This window comes from Delphinus delphis, chromosome 8, assembly GCF_949987515.2.
Source record: "Delphinus delphis chromosome 8, mDelDel1.2, whole genome shotgun sequence".
Lineage (NCBI taxonomy): Eukaryota > Metazoa > Chordata > Mammalia > Artiodactyla > Delphinidae > Delphinus > Delphinus delphis.
Genome location: NC_082690.1, coordinates 85,893,568 through 85,908,054, shown reverse-complemented (window position 1 = coordinate 85,908,054; position 14,487 = coordinate 85,893,568). Strand labels below are relative to the sequence as shown.

The following is a 14,487-nucleotide window of genomic DNA, read 5'->3' as shown; positions in this document are numbered from 1 at the left end:
CAGTAAAGCCTAAACTGCAACAGACCTTTACTTAAAAGCTGTACATATGCAGCATAGTTGAAAAGAGTCCTTTTTATGCCTCTATCACTGGCTAGCTCTGAGGTCTTGAGCATACTACCTCACCACTCTGAGCCTCTGTATCGTCATCAGTTGTAACAGTGGTACCTACAGTAAAGGACATTTGACTTTTAGCCACTTGGCATCTCTCCTCCTCCCCTCTTGTAACAGAGCCATAATTACCTTTTGGGGAATTACTTTCACCCTTTAAGTGCAGTCTTGGTGGAACTGTTAATAAAGTTGGTCTAACCACTGGTCCCAACCACTGCGCCTCCTCTAGCCAAAAGACAGGCATGTTCTCTCCGGGAATTTGAGTCTTGAATTATGCAAGGGTTGATAAAAATTTTTTGGTTGAAGCTGTGAGTCTCAGGAAAGGTACAAGTAACAGAAAACCCAATTTAGAGTAGTTTAATCAGATAGAGTCTGGTTTCCTTGCATAAACAATCTGGAGGTGGGCAGCCACTAGTGTTGTTTTAGCTGCTCAGTGATGTCTGGGCTGGGATATTTGTGCTATTTTTGGTCTTTCCCTCCTGATCACAAAGTGACTGCAGAAGTGTCAGCATTGCATCTGGGTTCTAGGCAGGCAAAGGAGATGAGGCGAAAGCTTCAGTTGTTTCTGTCCCTCTTATAAGGAAAGTGCAATCTTTCCCAGAAAGCTCCCAGGTACCTTCTTCATGTCTTCTGACTAGAACTGTGTCTCATGGCTATTCCTAGCTGCACGGGGGCTGGCACAGTTTCCAGCCTCTGTAGGGGAAGGCAACGAGGGAAAAGGGTTTAAAACAGTCATTGCGAATAGCCAGCCAATAGCATCTACCACCCCATTGGCCACACTGAACAGGCTACTGATTCCTTCCTCCTACCTGGTCTCTGCACCTTCTAAACCTAATTCTTTTTTTTTAAAAATAAATTTATTTATATTTGGCTGTGTTGGGTCTTTATTGCTGTGCGCGGGCTTTCTCTAGTTGAGGTGAGCGGGCGCTACTCTTCGTGGTGGTGCGAGGGCTTCTCATTGCGGTGGTTTCTCTTGTTGTGGAGCACGGGCTCTAGGCGCATGGGCTGTAGTAGTTGTGGCTTGTGGGCTCAGTAGTTGTGGCTTGCAAGCTCTAGAGCTCAGGCTCAGTAGTTGAGGCACCTGGGCTTAGCTGCTCCGGGGCATGTGGAATCTTCCCGGAACAGGGCTTGAACCCATGTACCCTGCACTGGCAGGCAGATTCCCAACCACTGCACCACGAGGGAAGCCCTAAACCTAATTCTTAAGCTTTTAATTCCATGAGCTGTCCCACAGACCTCTGTGTAAATCCTCAGTATCAACCTCTGTTGCTTGTGAACAGAAAATTCTGACAGACCTACCCCTGTAAGTGTTACTGTCAGGATACATGAAAACACAGTAAGTGGACAATAAGTGTTAGTGACAATTATTTCACCCAAGCTTGCATAGCTGGTTCATGCTGGTTGATGGGACTTAGACTCAGCTCTTATCTTCCAAACCCCTGTACTCTCCATGCCAGGGAATCTGCCTCCCAGGCTTCAGTTTATTAAAAACTGTACTTACTCTGCAAATGCAGAGGAACACATCCACCAAGAGAAACAAGAATAAGGGCTGGGCTGCATTTTTTAGAAACTTTCTTGAAATCGTGGATGCTGGGAAGGGAGGTGGGAATGCCTGCTCCCTACCCACGCCCAGGTTCAGACCAACACAATGGTTACTTCAAATGAGTAATAAAGAAAAGACTGTTCCATGCTTCCCAGAATAGCTGGGCCCTTGAACTGTGGCACAAACAACTTCCAGTTAGAGCCAGCCCCCTGCCAGGAAGAGGACGGGAAGCCAGAGGGCAGGAAGGTGGCCCTGCCTGCGGGCTGAGAGAACAGTTGGGAGGCTGTAGCAGGGAGTGGTGAAGAGACTGAGCACTGGAGCCAGCCTGCCTGTGTGGAACACTAGCTCTGACGCTAACCAACCACAGGACCTCAGGTAAGTTACTTAACCTTGTGTGCCTCAGTTTCCTCAACTGGAAAATGGGGATAACATCACCTACTTCTAGGGGTTGTTAGAAAGACGAAATTAGTGAAGACAAGTACCTGGCACGCAGTAGCCTCTCTTTATGTGTTTACTACTATAGGGACAGAGTAAAGGGACAAAGTAGGTGATTAAATAGTTCATCCCAAAGGGGATCTTAAATAGAAAGAACAGTATGGAAGACCCCTGTAAGTTCATGATCACTCAAGAAAGCAGGCTTGCTTAGGAACAAAACCAAGCAGGCTTGCCTAGCAACAAAACCACACAGACTTGCTTGGCAAAAAAACCATAACACAGAAGCATGAGACATGCCCCCAAACAATAAAACAATTGTGGAATGAGTCCTACATCACGCCCCTTGAAGTCAGCAAGTTAATCGTCCTTGAGAAGGGGATTTATCTGCTTGTACTAAGAGCAGAAATATAGGGAAAAGGTGACATTATACTGAAACCTGAGATGATTTACCATATCTTACTATATGTTACCACCTTTTTGCTCACTTCCACAGCACCATGACAGTTCCAGGTTGACTATCTAGGGACAAGAAACCCCCCCCCCCCGCCCTGCTGTGGAGGAGGAGCTAATGATGGAAGCTTGATGTTTACTCAAGAATGAGGAAGAAGGTGTTCTTCTCCCCCTCTCCCCTGTTCCTTTGATTATAAAACTGTAGCCCACTAAGTTCTCAGGGTGTCACTCCCTTGCCTGCCAGCTTGTATTTCTCACAAGCATCCTTTACTAATAAACTCTTTCCTTACCTGTCACTCTGCCTCTCACTGAATTCCGTGCCAAGACAGGAGAACCTATGCTCTACTAAGTCCCGAAACGCATTCTGCGATTTCACTACCACTGTCTTCAGCAGGACAACAGGGAATCAGCTTCTAGGGTGTAGGGCTTTTCAATCTGGAGTGGGTTTGATTTTCGAGGAGAGATCCCCTGCTCCATTTTTCTCATCAATTTACCAGGACCTAATGGTGAATTAAGGAATCCATGTGTAACTGAATACTAATCATAGTCACACCTCATTGAGCACCCGTGATGTGTCCCAGGTACTGCTTATACATATTTTCATCAAATACACCAACCTTGTGATGTAGATATTATCTTCATTTTATAGGTCAGAAAATGGAGGATCAGGGAGGTGGCATGACTTTCGCAGAGTCACAAGGGGTCCTGATTCAGACACGACTCTTGTCTCGGTTCAGGCTGCTATAACAAAAATACCATAGACTGGGTGGCTTAAACAACAAACATTTATTTCTCATAGTTCTGGAGGCTGGGAAGTCCAAGATCACAGCTCCAGTGTATTTGGTGTCTGGTGAGACCCCACTTCCTGGTTCATAGGTGGCTGTCTCCTGTGCCCTCATGTGGCGGAAGGGACAAGGGAGCTCTCTTTTCTAAGGTCACTCATCCCATTCAGGAGGGCTCTTTCTCCATGCCCTAACCACTTCCTAATACCCTCCCACTGGGAGTTAGGATTTCAGCATATGAATTTGGGTGGGACACAAACATTCTCTTCATAAAAAACTCTGTTGTACTCCAAGCCACAAACACTGCATGTCCCTAAAAGCCACCCGGAGCCAAGGCAGGCATGGCAAATCGTGACACACCCCTCAAGAGGCGGAGACCCTAGTGAAGTTGTGACGGCCGGCAGTGTGTCTAGATGCAGTTAGAGTGATGGAGGGGAAGGGGACTCCCAGGGGAGGCTTTCTGTACCATCTCCAGCAGTCCCATGACGGAGAGAACCAGGTGAACAGCACCCCAGGTACTCCCAGGACCTTCTGGAGAGGGCTGTGGCAATGGAAAATTACAAACCCCAACTGCAGAGAGGCAGCCTGGGTTAAATAGAAAATTTAAATCGGAGTGTTGAGAGGAACTTACATCCCGCAGCGTCATGATTCTTAAGAGTGACCCTCCTGGCCCCTCTTCTCCAGAGAGTGGAGGAAGGACTGCCCTGCTTAGTGAGTTTGGAGAAAGGACCAGGTCAGTTCTTGGCCAGCTCTTCACTGTGCCGGTAAAGGCCCCTTCCCTGCACACGAGGCCTGTGGTTTTCCCAGAGGGCCTTGCGCAGCGTGGGTGAGCTCACCTGAGAGGTGCAGTATCAGGAAGCCCACCTGGCTGCCAGACCAGTAGCAGCATCCTCCAGCTGACCTTTAGCAGCAAAAAAGGACTCGTGTGTGTCTTTCTCAGTTGGTTCCAAATGCAGGCAGGGGGCAGGGGTGTTAGGAATTGTGTCCCTCAAGTCCCAACAGGATGGCACTTAATGGAGATTTGGGGGAAGAGGCAGGTGATACAAGAGCTTTAGACCGCAGGGAGAGAAGAGTTCTGTTTAAAATGCATGCAAGCCTGCTCATCTTTTCATTAGCAACTTGAATTTCCCGGACCTTTGTTTGCAGAAATAATCGGTAAAGTTCTGCCTTAACTACCATGGTTTGTTATGACCCCATATGGACTTCACCTCCAAACTGGGGTTTATCTCAGTGTTTGTTCATTGCGGCGCCTGAGTTTTCTTGTAGTGTGGTTGTTAGAGGAAACAACCTTTTTAACCCATTGTCTCATACAACTGTGTTATAAGCAAGACATCCAGTATCAAATCTGTTTAGATTATCTTGGGGTTAAGAAAAAACATTTGGAAAGTTTTTCTCTTTGAATGGATAAATACAAGTAAAAACATGTGATTATGTCACATCATTTAAAAAACATAATGTGGGCTTCCCTGGTGGCGCAGTAGTTAAGAATCCGTGTGTCAATGCAGGGGACACGGGTTCGAGCCCTGATCCGGGAAGATCCCACATGCCGCGGAGCAACCCGTGCGCCACAACTACTGAGCCCGTGCTCTAGAGCTCATGCTCCGCAACAAGAGAAGCCACCGCAATGAGAAGCCTGCACACCGCAACGAAGAGCAGCCCCCGCTCGCTGCAACTAGAAAGCCCGTGTGCAGCAACAGAGACCCAACGCAGCCAAAAATAAATTAATTAATTAAAAATAATAGTTTAATAATATTATTTAATCATATTATTTTATTATTTAATAATATTAGTAGTAGTAAATAATATAGTTTAATAAAAATAAACTATAAAAAACATAATGCAAAATCTCTTTCCATTCTAAGGATCTTCAATAGGTAATAACAAGTGCTAACATTTACTGAGTAGGTATTACGGCCAGGTACTTAGATTGTCTCATTTAATCTTGCCAATCCAAGCAATTAGGTACCATCACTAGTCCCATTATATAGATGAAAAACAGGTTCAGAAAGGTTCAACCTACACAGCCAAATACATAGTGGATCCAGGGCTCAGTCCCAGGTCTGAGTCCCAAACCCTGGTTCTTACCACTACTATGGTTCCTACTACTGTAGGAATGGAAAAAAAAACTTTTCCTCGACTCCCTTAGGTTCAGTAGCTGGGTCATGAGAATTAAAGTAGCAAAAGACAGATTAACAGGAGAAAAGATTTATTATGTATGCATATGTGGGCCTTACAGAAAAGTAATGAAAACCCAAAGAAGTGTTTAGGCTTGAGAGCTCAGAAACCATTTCAACAAAGGGTGTTAAATTGCGAACAAATGATAAGACAAAGGGAAAGGGGTTTGGATTTCTAGGCCTTTTAATTTCTAGGTAAATGGTGGGAAGGTAAGTATATGGGGGAAACTTATGGAAGACAAGGGTTGTTTGGTAAGGTCTGTTATGCAGGCTCAAGTTAGTGCCATCTCCAGTAATAAGGGTCATCTCTTCTTCCTGGCACGGGAGAGGGAGTTGGGGACACCTTCACTAAGGGAAATTTATTTTCTTTACAAAGGAAATTTTGTTACCTTTACAAAGGGAAATTTATGGCCTGCTTTTAGGCCATAAAAGGAGAGGAGGAAGTTCCTCCTGTGTCTGCTTTTTTCAATTGCCAACTTAAAATAATTCTGATGCCAAAGTGGCATATTTGGGGGTGGTATATTGTGATCCCCTTCAGTTCCCACAACACTGTTTTAAAAGTGTCCAAATATTTATTGAATCTTATTATATGCTCATTATAGGATCTTTGAGCTGGACGCTTGCCCTCAAGGAGCTTACAGGTAAGTGTGGGGAGGAAAATCTTCTCAGCTTCAGACAAGCCCCTCAGTGGGGGTTGCTGCTCCTTACATTTGGACAGAGTTTCTAAGTTTACAAGTGCTTCACACACACTATTCTGTCTTCCATCTGATTATCACAAACAACCCTATGAGGCAGCCTGGTTCTCTTATTTTTATTTTACAGAAAGCCATCTTAGAAGTCAAGCAACTTGTCCATCTTGGATATCTGATTCTCTCTGCTTTGCTGCCAAACACACACACACACACACACACACACACACACACACAGAGCATTTGCTAGTGGAGCTGGTACTGACTCAGATCTTGACTGGCCAACAGTCTAAACTGGCCCCCACCCATCTTTGTTCATTTACATCAATATCATTAGGCGGACGTTTTCAAGGAAATTTACTCACTCTCAGTCTATGATTAGTACAGGCTACTCATCTATATGAGATGGGCATGTCCCTTGGACAGTATGTCCAAGACACCCTAAAGAACAGCTGAGCTGTTCGAGGGCCATTCTGCAGGATTTCCTTTTGGTGGTTCGTTTACTCCCTGTTAGCTCCTGATAATGAATGTTCGGAAGAGAACTAAACTACATTTCATTGAAGACACCTAGTTCAGATCTATTCCAAATCCATACCAGGGTCCCTTTCTTCCAGAATCGTCCAGAACACTGGGAAATTTGGTAGAAACATGGGTTGGCTCTAACAGCCATTCCCATCTACCCTCTTCTTCTGTTGTAAAGGAGGAAAAGTCAGACACTCCTGTCCCTAAACTTCTTTGCAATGAGGAGTGGTAAGGGAAGTCTGCTGGGGCAGGGGGCAAGTTTCTAGGAATTTTTTTCTCCCTATAGAAGGAGAGGAAGACTGAAGAAAGTTTTCTCTCGGAGTTCTGACCAGCTCCCAGCTTCCTACTTTTGCATGAAGTTATGGCGGGATGCGAGAGCAGGCGCCAGGGGTGCAATAGCTCGGTTGTGAGGCTTGCGGAATCTAGGGGTGGTAGGAGGAGTCGTGGGGCGGGATCTGGAGGACCCGGACCTGTCGTCGAGGATGTTGGCGGAGCGCCCGGAGGGAACGGGCCGCACATCAGGGCGTACGTGCGGGATTTCCCTTTCCAGCTACTCCGCTGGCTTCTCACTCTAGGGGCGCGTCGGTGGGCGTGGTCATATTCTGGGGCGTGGCCAGCGGGGCTTTAGAATCTTGATTGTTTGGGGCGGGGCCGGGCGAAAGGGTGGGGGTCGCTCTCCCTCGGGGCGTGGCCTGTGGAACCTCAGAACCAGGGTGACTCGGGGCCAGGGCTCGCGTCTCCCGGCACGGGGTTCCTCCCACTCACCTTCCAGTTCAAAAGATGCCGAAGGGGCGGCGCGGCAGCCAGAGCCCCACGAGGAGCCAGCGGCCGGCCCCGCCCCTCTACTTCCCGTCCCTCTATGACCGCGGCATCTCCTCGTCCCCGCTCAGCGACTTCAACATCTGGAAGAAGCTCTTCGTGCCGCTGAAGGCGGGAGGGGCGCCGGCGGGCGGGGCGACTGGGAGCCAGCCTCTGCCCCAGGCGCTCCCTGCCCCAGCGCCCCTGCCGCCACCGCCGCCTGGCCTGGGTTCCCCCAGTGAGCGCCCCTGTCCCCCGCCCTGGCCCTCCGGCCTGGCCTCCATCCCCTACGAGCCTCTGCGCTTCTTCTACTCGCCACAGCCGGGGCCCGAGGTGGCTGTCTCGCCCCTGGCCCCCGGCCCCACGACCCCCCGGCTAGCCTCTGCCTCCCATCCCGAGGAGTTGTGCGAGCTGGAGATCCGGATTAAGGAGCTGGAGCTGCTCACCATCACTGGGGACGGCTTCGACTCCCAGCGCTGTGTGTAACCTCGGCCGAGCCCACCCTTAGCCTGCCTCTGCTCCCTCCTTGGCTCCATGCCCCCTGAGCCCCTCACCCTCAGTGTGGCCTTGGGCTCAGACTCCAGCTTCCAGGAATCCCTGATCCCAAACCGATCCCCTCAGAACCCAGACACTCCATCCTGGATTTCAACCGATTCCTTTGCCCACCATAAATCTGGACTTCACGGCCCCCTTTGCCCCAAATTCCAGCCTCCCTCCGTCCTGAGCCCTTTTGTTAGTCTGGACTCTGAGCCTCTAAACCTGGAACTCTGTCCATCACAACCCCCAAGTTGAACTTTAAGCCTCCTGCACAGTGATACTAACACCCTGGAGTTTCGCACACCGCTCCCCCACCCCCTCCCGAGACACACAGCCCCTGTCTCTAGAGACCTGACTTTTAGTGTTTATCTTAAACTGGGGTCCTCAATGGGAGGAGGGGGAAGTAGGTGAGGGTCAGTTGATCTGTAGGGGGAAGTGTAAGACCCAGAAGGCCCAAGGATGTTCACTGAGGAGTTTGGGCATCCTCAATTTCTCACTGCTGGAAGGTAGCCTCCTGTGACCCCTGGCCGCCCTTTCACCAGGGTCCTTGCCTCTGCCGTCTGGTCTAAGGTCTGAAGTCTTGGGCAGACCAGAGCAGACCAGCTGTACTGATGTGGGCAGGATTCCTCTACTGCGCAGACTTGAGTCCTTGATGTTAGAGAGTAAAGTTGTTAAACCCAATTCTACTCCCAGAAGGACCAAGCTGCACTGTAGAATATTCTGCTCCCAGATGGACCAAACAGCCATAGGCTGTTCCACAGATTTTGTCCTTCCCAACACCTTGTCTGGCTAAGGCTAGCCCCTGACCACTGGAAAAGGGCAGATGGTTCTAGAAAGACCATCCCCATTATTGTGAAATAACAGACACGTTTAGGTCCATGTGGCCGTAGGAATGGTCCCCAATTCATCAGGCACCCTGTAATGTCTCCTTCCTCACATCCTCGGGAAGAAAACTCCAGGAGTACTTGGGCTTTTCTGAGTCCTGGATTTCTCAACCACCTATTCTCCACTTTGACGTGTTTTGGCTGTTAGGGTTTTTTTCCCCTCACCCACCTTGGGTCATAATGGGTTTGGGGCTCATGTAGGGAGCACACAATTGCTTCCCAGAAGCTTGCTTTGGAAGTGTTAGAAAAAGCCCTTATGTCTCCTACAGCTAAGTTTGTTTTGCTCTCCTGCAGATAAATTCTTGAAAGCGCTGAAAGATGAAAAGTTACAAGGCCTGAAGATGAGGCAGCCTGGAAAGAAGTCGGCCTCTCTCTCCTGAGGAGCTGCCCACCAGAGCCTAAGCAGCGGCCTCCTTAGGTGTTAGTGCTTAGATAATGTACCCCGTTTGTTGTCATTTCAAAGATCGTTATTTTTTGTTCTGTATTTACTGCTGTTCTTGTTGATCCCAGCACATACTCTACATACAGTGCCCACTTGAGTGGTAAAGCTCATGGTCTCTCTCCTGTCTGTGCTGCTGCTGGGGAAGCACTCTCACGGGGGCTGGAAGCTGCTGCCCAGCTGGCATTCAAGGGAGGAGGGGATCCCCAACACTGCCAAGTCGGGGTGGGGGGACTGGGAAAAGCCAAGGGCAACATATATTTGGATCTGTTGCTGTGACCCTGCTCGGAAAGGCTCTTTGAGGACTGGGACAAGGGCTTAGTTTGTTTCAAACAGCTTTAGTCCTTGGAAATGTTTTTAGTTTTTAAATGGTTTTTGGAGCACAAAACTCTTTGATAATCTGATCAAAGACACGGTCGTTCCTAGAAATTCATGTAGTCAAGAAATATTTGAGTGCATGTTATGTGCTAGGCGCCCTCCTAGGCTCTTGGGGCTGGGGGGTGCAGACAATAAATATAAGTAAACCATAATAGGGTATCAGAAGATGACAGGCTAAGGGGAAAACAAAAAGAGTAGGGGTGAGGATGGTCCTGAGGGTAGGAGGAAAGCAGGGTTTCTTGAAGAGGCAACATCTAAACAAGGTTTGACAAAGGTTAAGGGCGACAGCCAGGTGACAACCTGGGGGCATGTTTCAGGGTGAAGGGCAGGTGCGAAGGCTGAAGGTGGGATGCTTGAGGGTCAGCAGAGAGCCCAGCTGGCTGGAGCAGGAGTGGGGGGAGAGTGGTAGGGACGAGTACAGAGAGGGTCCATTCGAGCGGGACCTTACAAACCATAGTAAGGACTTGGGGTTTTACTCCGAGTGGGATGGGAAGTAGTTAGAGTGTTTTCAGCTGACGAGTAACAGGATCTGACTTGCTCTATGTTGAGAACAGGGTAAGGAGGGACGCAGAGAAAGCAGTTAGGAGGCTGTGGGAATTAATAATCCAGCTAAGCGAGAAGCGATGGTACAGCATTTCTGCCCTTTCCCCCTTGCTGGGTCGCCCATGGGGCACCCGCTGCGGCCGCCGTCCCTCTGCCAGGTGCTGCCTCTACAGCCAGGAGGAGCAACAGCTCAGCGCAGGAGTATGCAAAGGGTAACGTAGTTGATAGAAAAAAATCTTCCATCAAATGTAACGTTTTGGTGCTTGGCATCTAGACTCCCTTGTGCCCTTACTGTGCCAGCAGCACAGTAGAACATAGGCAAAGAATCCATCAAGTTTGGAGAATGAATAGGAGTAAGCAGTGAGCCGGGTATTTCAGAAGACAGGTTAAGAAGGGGTGTAACGGGGGGAAGCCGTCGGCTCTGACAAATGCTGCTGCTCGGCCAAGTGAGAGGAGCCTGAACATTCGCTTTTGGATTCAGCAACTTGGATTCAGTACCGGTGATCTTGCCCAGAGCAATTTTGGTTGAGCGATGGGGGTTAACACCTGAGTGGAGTAGTTTGGGGGAGAGAACGGGAGCAGAGGAGCTAGAGACAGCAGGTGTAGATGACTTTTTATGAAGCTTAGCTTCAAGGAAAGCTGAGATCTGAGCAGGAGCCGGCAGGATAAGCGGGGTTGACAGAATGGTTTTTTAAGAAGGAATAAATGACCAGACGTTTGTGGTCTGATGGAGAATGACCCAGTAGAGAAAAACTGACGAGGTAGAAGAGGCTCCTTTGACGCACAGCAAGCCAAATGCTGACACGCCAAGGTTTGCAGCGAAGAGAGGACTGATTTGCGAGGCAGCCAGATGAGAAGCTGTGCGAACAAGCCGCAGGTCAGGTATGGTCCGCCCCCCAAGGCAAGGGCCTGGGGTATTTATGGGGTAGTGAATAAAGACTCAGGGTGGCCGGAGGCGTGGGGAGCATGGGGAGGTGGTTGGAAAAAGGTGCGGTAATTGTCCTTCTGCTTGGGTGTAACTCGGCTACAGGCCTCTGCGTGTTCTGAGGGTGGAGGTTTTAGCCCTCTGATGTCAAAAAGTCACTGAGCGGGGGCTTCCCTGGTGGCGCAGTGGTTGAGAGTCCGCCTGCCGATGCAGGGGACACGTGTCCCGGTCCGGGAAGATCCCACATGCCGCGGAGCGGCTGGGCCTGTGAGCCATGGCCGCTGAGCCTGCACATCCGGAGCCTGTGCTCCGCAACAGGAGAGGCCACAACAGTGAGAGGCTCGCGTACAGCAAAAAAAAAAAAAAAAAAAAGTCACTGAGCGGACACTGGCACAGGCCCAGTTAGAGGGTCAGTGGTCCTATCCAGTCTTAACCCACTCAGATCGAATTAGACACAGCTGATTCCAAGTTTCTGGACAAAAACTCAGGCAAAAATCTTACTGTTTAGGCTTTGTGCTGCTTGGAGGACATGCAAGTCTTAAAACGACCTTGATTAGTGAAGGCAGGTGAAATGGATTTAACCCACGGTTTCAGAGAGATGAGGAATTGCTGGAATGGTATCCTTGAGTAAACCAGCGGGGTTGGGTCTAGTTTACAGTAGAGGGATTGGCTTTAGATGGAAGCAGAGATGGTTTATCTGTGATAGCGGGAGGTTGTATCTGCGGTGTAAGGGTGCAGACGCTGATAGATGGATAGATGGGGTGGTGAGAGCCCTGGATGTTACATACACTTGCCCCTAAGTTTGTGCAGCGACCTCTAGCTTGAGGATGCAAATGTGCACACCTGTGAGGCCCAGCTGGACACCCCGGGTGTGGCGCCGGGAGCCAGGGGGAGGCTGGCAAGCCCCAGAGCTCCTTCCTGACCGCGGGGTCAGTTCCAGCCACTGCCGCCCAGCCAGGAGTGTGGGCCCAGTGTCAGGCAAAAGCTCTTGGGTTGTAAATCTTAGCAATGAATTCCAGTGTTTCCAAAACCCAATGCGGGACATATAAAGGCTGGACAGTCCCCCAGAGTTTGCAACCTCTGTTCTCCCCATGGGAGTCTGCCCACCCTGGGCATTCCAGGCCCTGTCTCCCCTCTCCAGGAAGAAGCCAGATTCCCATTGCCCCAGGCTGGTTGTTACAAGAGAGGCTCCACTGTTCTAGAAAACTGCAGGCTGGCAAGTGCAGTGAGGGGAGCTAGAGACTCTTAATGAGAATAAATGAGAATAAACTAGGCATCAGGGAAACCCAGCGCAGAGCTCAGGTGGAGACAGGGCTGTCCAGTGGGACCCTGTTTCCCATTCCCTCTCCAGAGGCCCAGTAGCCCCCGCCCCCATCCCTCCAGGCTCGAAAATTGGCCACCAGTTAAGTGCATACTGGGCACAGAGGGAGGCAGTTGATGTGAACAATCTAATTCTCACTAGCACCTTGTGAAATAGGAACCGCTCTTGGCATGTTTTACAGATGAGGGAACAGGGGCTCTGAAAGGTGAAGTAGCTTACACCCACCCCCCTCCGCCACCCCTGCTGTTCCTGAGCACAGAGCTAGGGAATGGCAGAGCCAGGACTGGAACTCAGGCCCGTCAAGGTTCACCCAGGCTGTCCCGCGGCATGGGGCACAGGCACAGGGGGAGCCCTAGTGAGCTATCAGAAGGAAACATTAGGCTCAATACTGGCAAGACATAGTTTTGGGGTTGGCTGAGTTGTTTCCCACAGTTTCCCAAGTGAGAATGGGGTTGACGGCATTATGGTGTCACATCCCAGGAATGCCCACACCCAGCCCTGTCACCTATCCCTTCATCCCATGGCTTTGGTCACAGGTCCTGTTATCAGGATGGTGGGGGAGGCAGGTCCTGTGATTGTCAGCCCCTCCAGAATGAAATGGAATGGAAGAGGCTGTTCCCCAAAGAGAAGGTTGCTTGGCAGATGAAAACAGGATGGGGTCCCAGTTGAGCGAACACCCTATGCAGAGGAATAATAGAGTAGTGTGCTGGAGCCAGCTCGAACAGCTCATGAGAGCCAGTGATTAACTTTTCAGGAATTTTGTAAGCTGGTTGTTAAATACAGCCATTGTTAAAAATTAAACTATATCAACTTACAATTAAACTATATTTAAAACTAAGGTAATAAATATTCAAAATTCAGCACTCCCTAATTATTTTGCTACATTTTACAGTTACCTACACTCGAAGTTATTTATGGCTCTTCGTCTGTAGAGCAGAAATACTATAGAACGATGTGCTAATGTTACATTCCTTCCTAATAATGCCACTTGACGTCTTGAAACTGGCCACAGTGAGAGTATTTACACTATGGAAACTGGCAAATGTACAAATCAGGGTTGTTCCTGTCCTCTTCACCCTTCCCAACCTCCAGAAAGACTTGGTTGTCAAACATTTACCAGTACACCACCAGATAAACAGGAAAAAAAATGTATAACTGAGCTAAAGGGAAAGCTGCTTTGGAGCATTCAAAGTTGGGCTGAAGGTATGATTGGAGCTCCCTGCTGCCTCCAGCTTGATTGCCCACTTAGTTACCAACATGGAAGAGCTAGGAAAGAAGAACCTGGTCATGCCTGCTCACAAAGGCAGGCTTTACCTTGTAACAGGCACTCAGGGAGCACAGGTGCACTGACTTTTAAGATGGAGTAAGCTTGGCCACTGGTGATGCAGGGCCCAGGGAATGTCCTGGACTCCGGCCAATCAGATTAGCAACTTGTACTCTCAGGACATCAGGGTAGAGGGCACGCAGAGGGAACAGCCTGTGGGTGAGGGACTGAAGTACATCCTCTCCAATGGTAACTGGTTTGAGCAAGATGGAGCAGGAAACCTGATAGAGTGAGAAACCGACTGTTTAGATCATGACCGCTTCATCAAAGGATCTGTCAGTCCTGAGGGAAGTAGAGAGTTCAGGTGTGATGGGAAAACCTGCCACTCCCTCAGCCAAGTAACCTGTGCCCCACTGTATGGCCAAAGGGGTCAGGCCGGATCCAGCGCCTGCGGGGGCCTGGCTTCTCGGAGCAGGAATAGAAGAGATGTAATCACCGCTTTAAAGACTTCCCTCTCACTGGAGATGAAGGCCGTGTTGGTACCTCATGCACACTGGCCTTTTCCTTTCAACGGCATCTAGATTCTGTCCCCAACCAGATATGTTGGGACATTATATCTGGGACGTTACTTAACCTCTCTGAGCCTGTCTCCTCATCTGGGAAATGGAGATATTGCTCTCATGGGACGGTTGGGT

At 49.4% G+C, this 14,487-nt stretch overlaps 1 protein-coding gene across 1 annotated transcript; it reads left to right on the top strand.

Annotated features, from left to right (window-relative positions):
* Positions 1 to 7,355: 7,355 nt before the first annotated feature.
* On the top strand, positions 7,356 to 9,463 carry C8H11orf91 (chromosome 8 C11orf91 homolog). Its single transcript, XM_060018670.1, has 2 exons — positions 7,356 to 7,979; positions 9,217 to 9,463. The coding sequence occupies exons 1-2, from the start codon at positions 7,484 to 7,486 to the stop codon at positions 9,300 to 9,302; spliced, it is 582 nt and encodes a 193-aa protein (XP_059874653.1). The 5' UTR covers positions 7,356 to 7,483; the 3' UTR covers positions 9,303 to 9,463.
* Positions 9,464 to 14,487: the final 5,024 nt, after the last annotated feature.

Bases quoted from the DNA above. Each gene is read 5' to 3' on its own strand.
- C8H11orf91 (XM_060018670.1), top strand. From the start codon at position 7,484: ATGCCGAAGGGGCGGCGCGGCAGCCAGAGCCCCACGAGGAGCCAGCGG. The intron at 7,980-9,216 runs GTGTGTAACCTC...GCTCTCCTGCAG, and splicing joins CGGCTTCGACTCCCAGCGCT to ATAAATTCTTGAAAGCGCTG.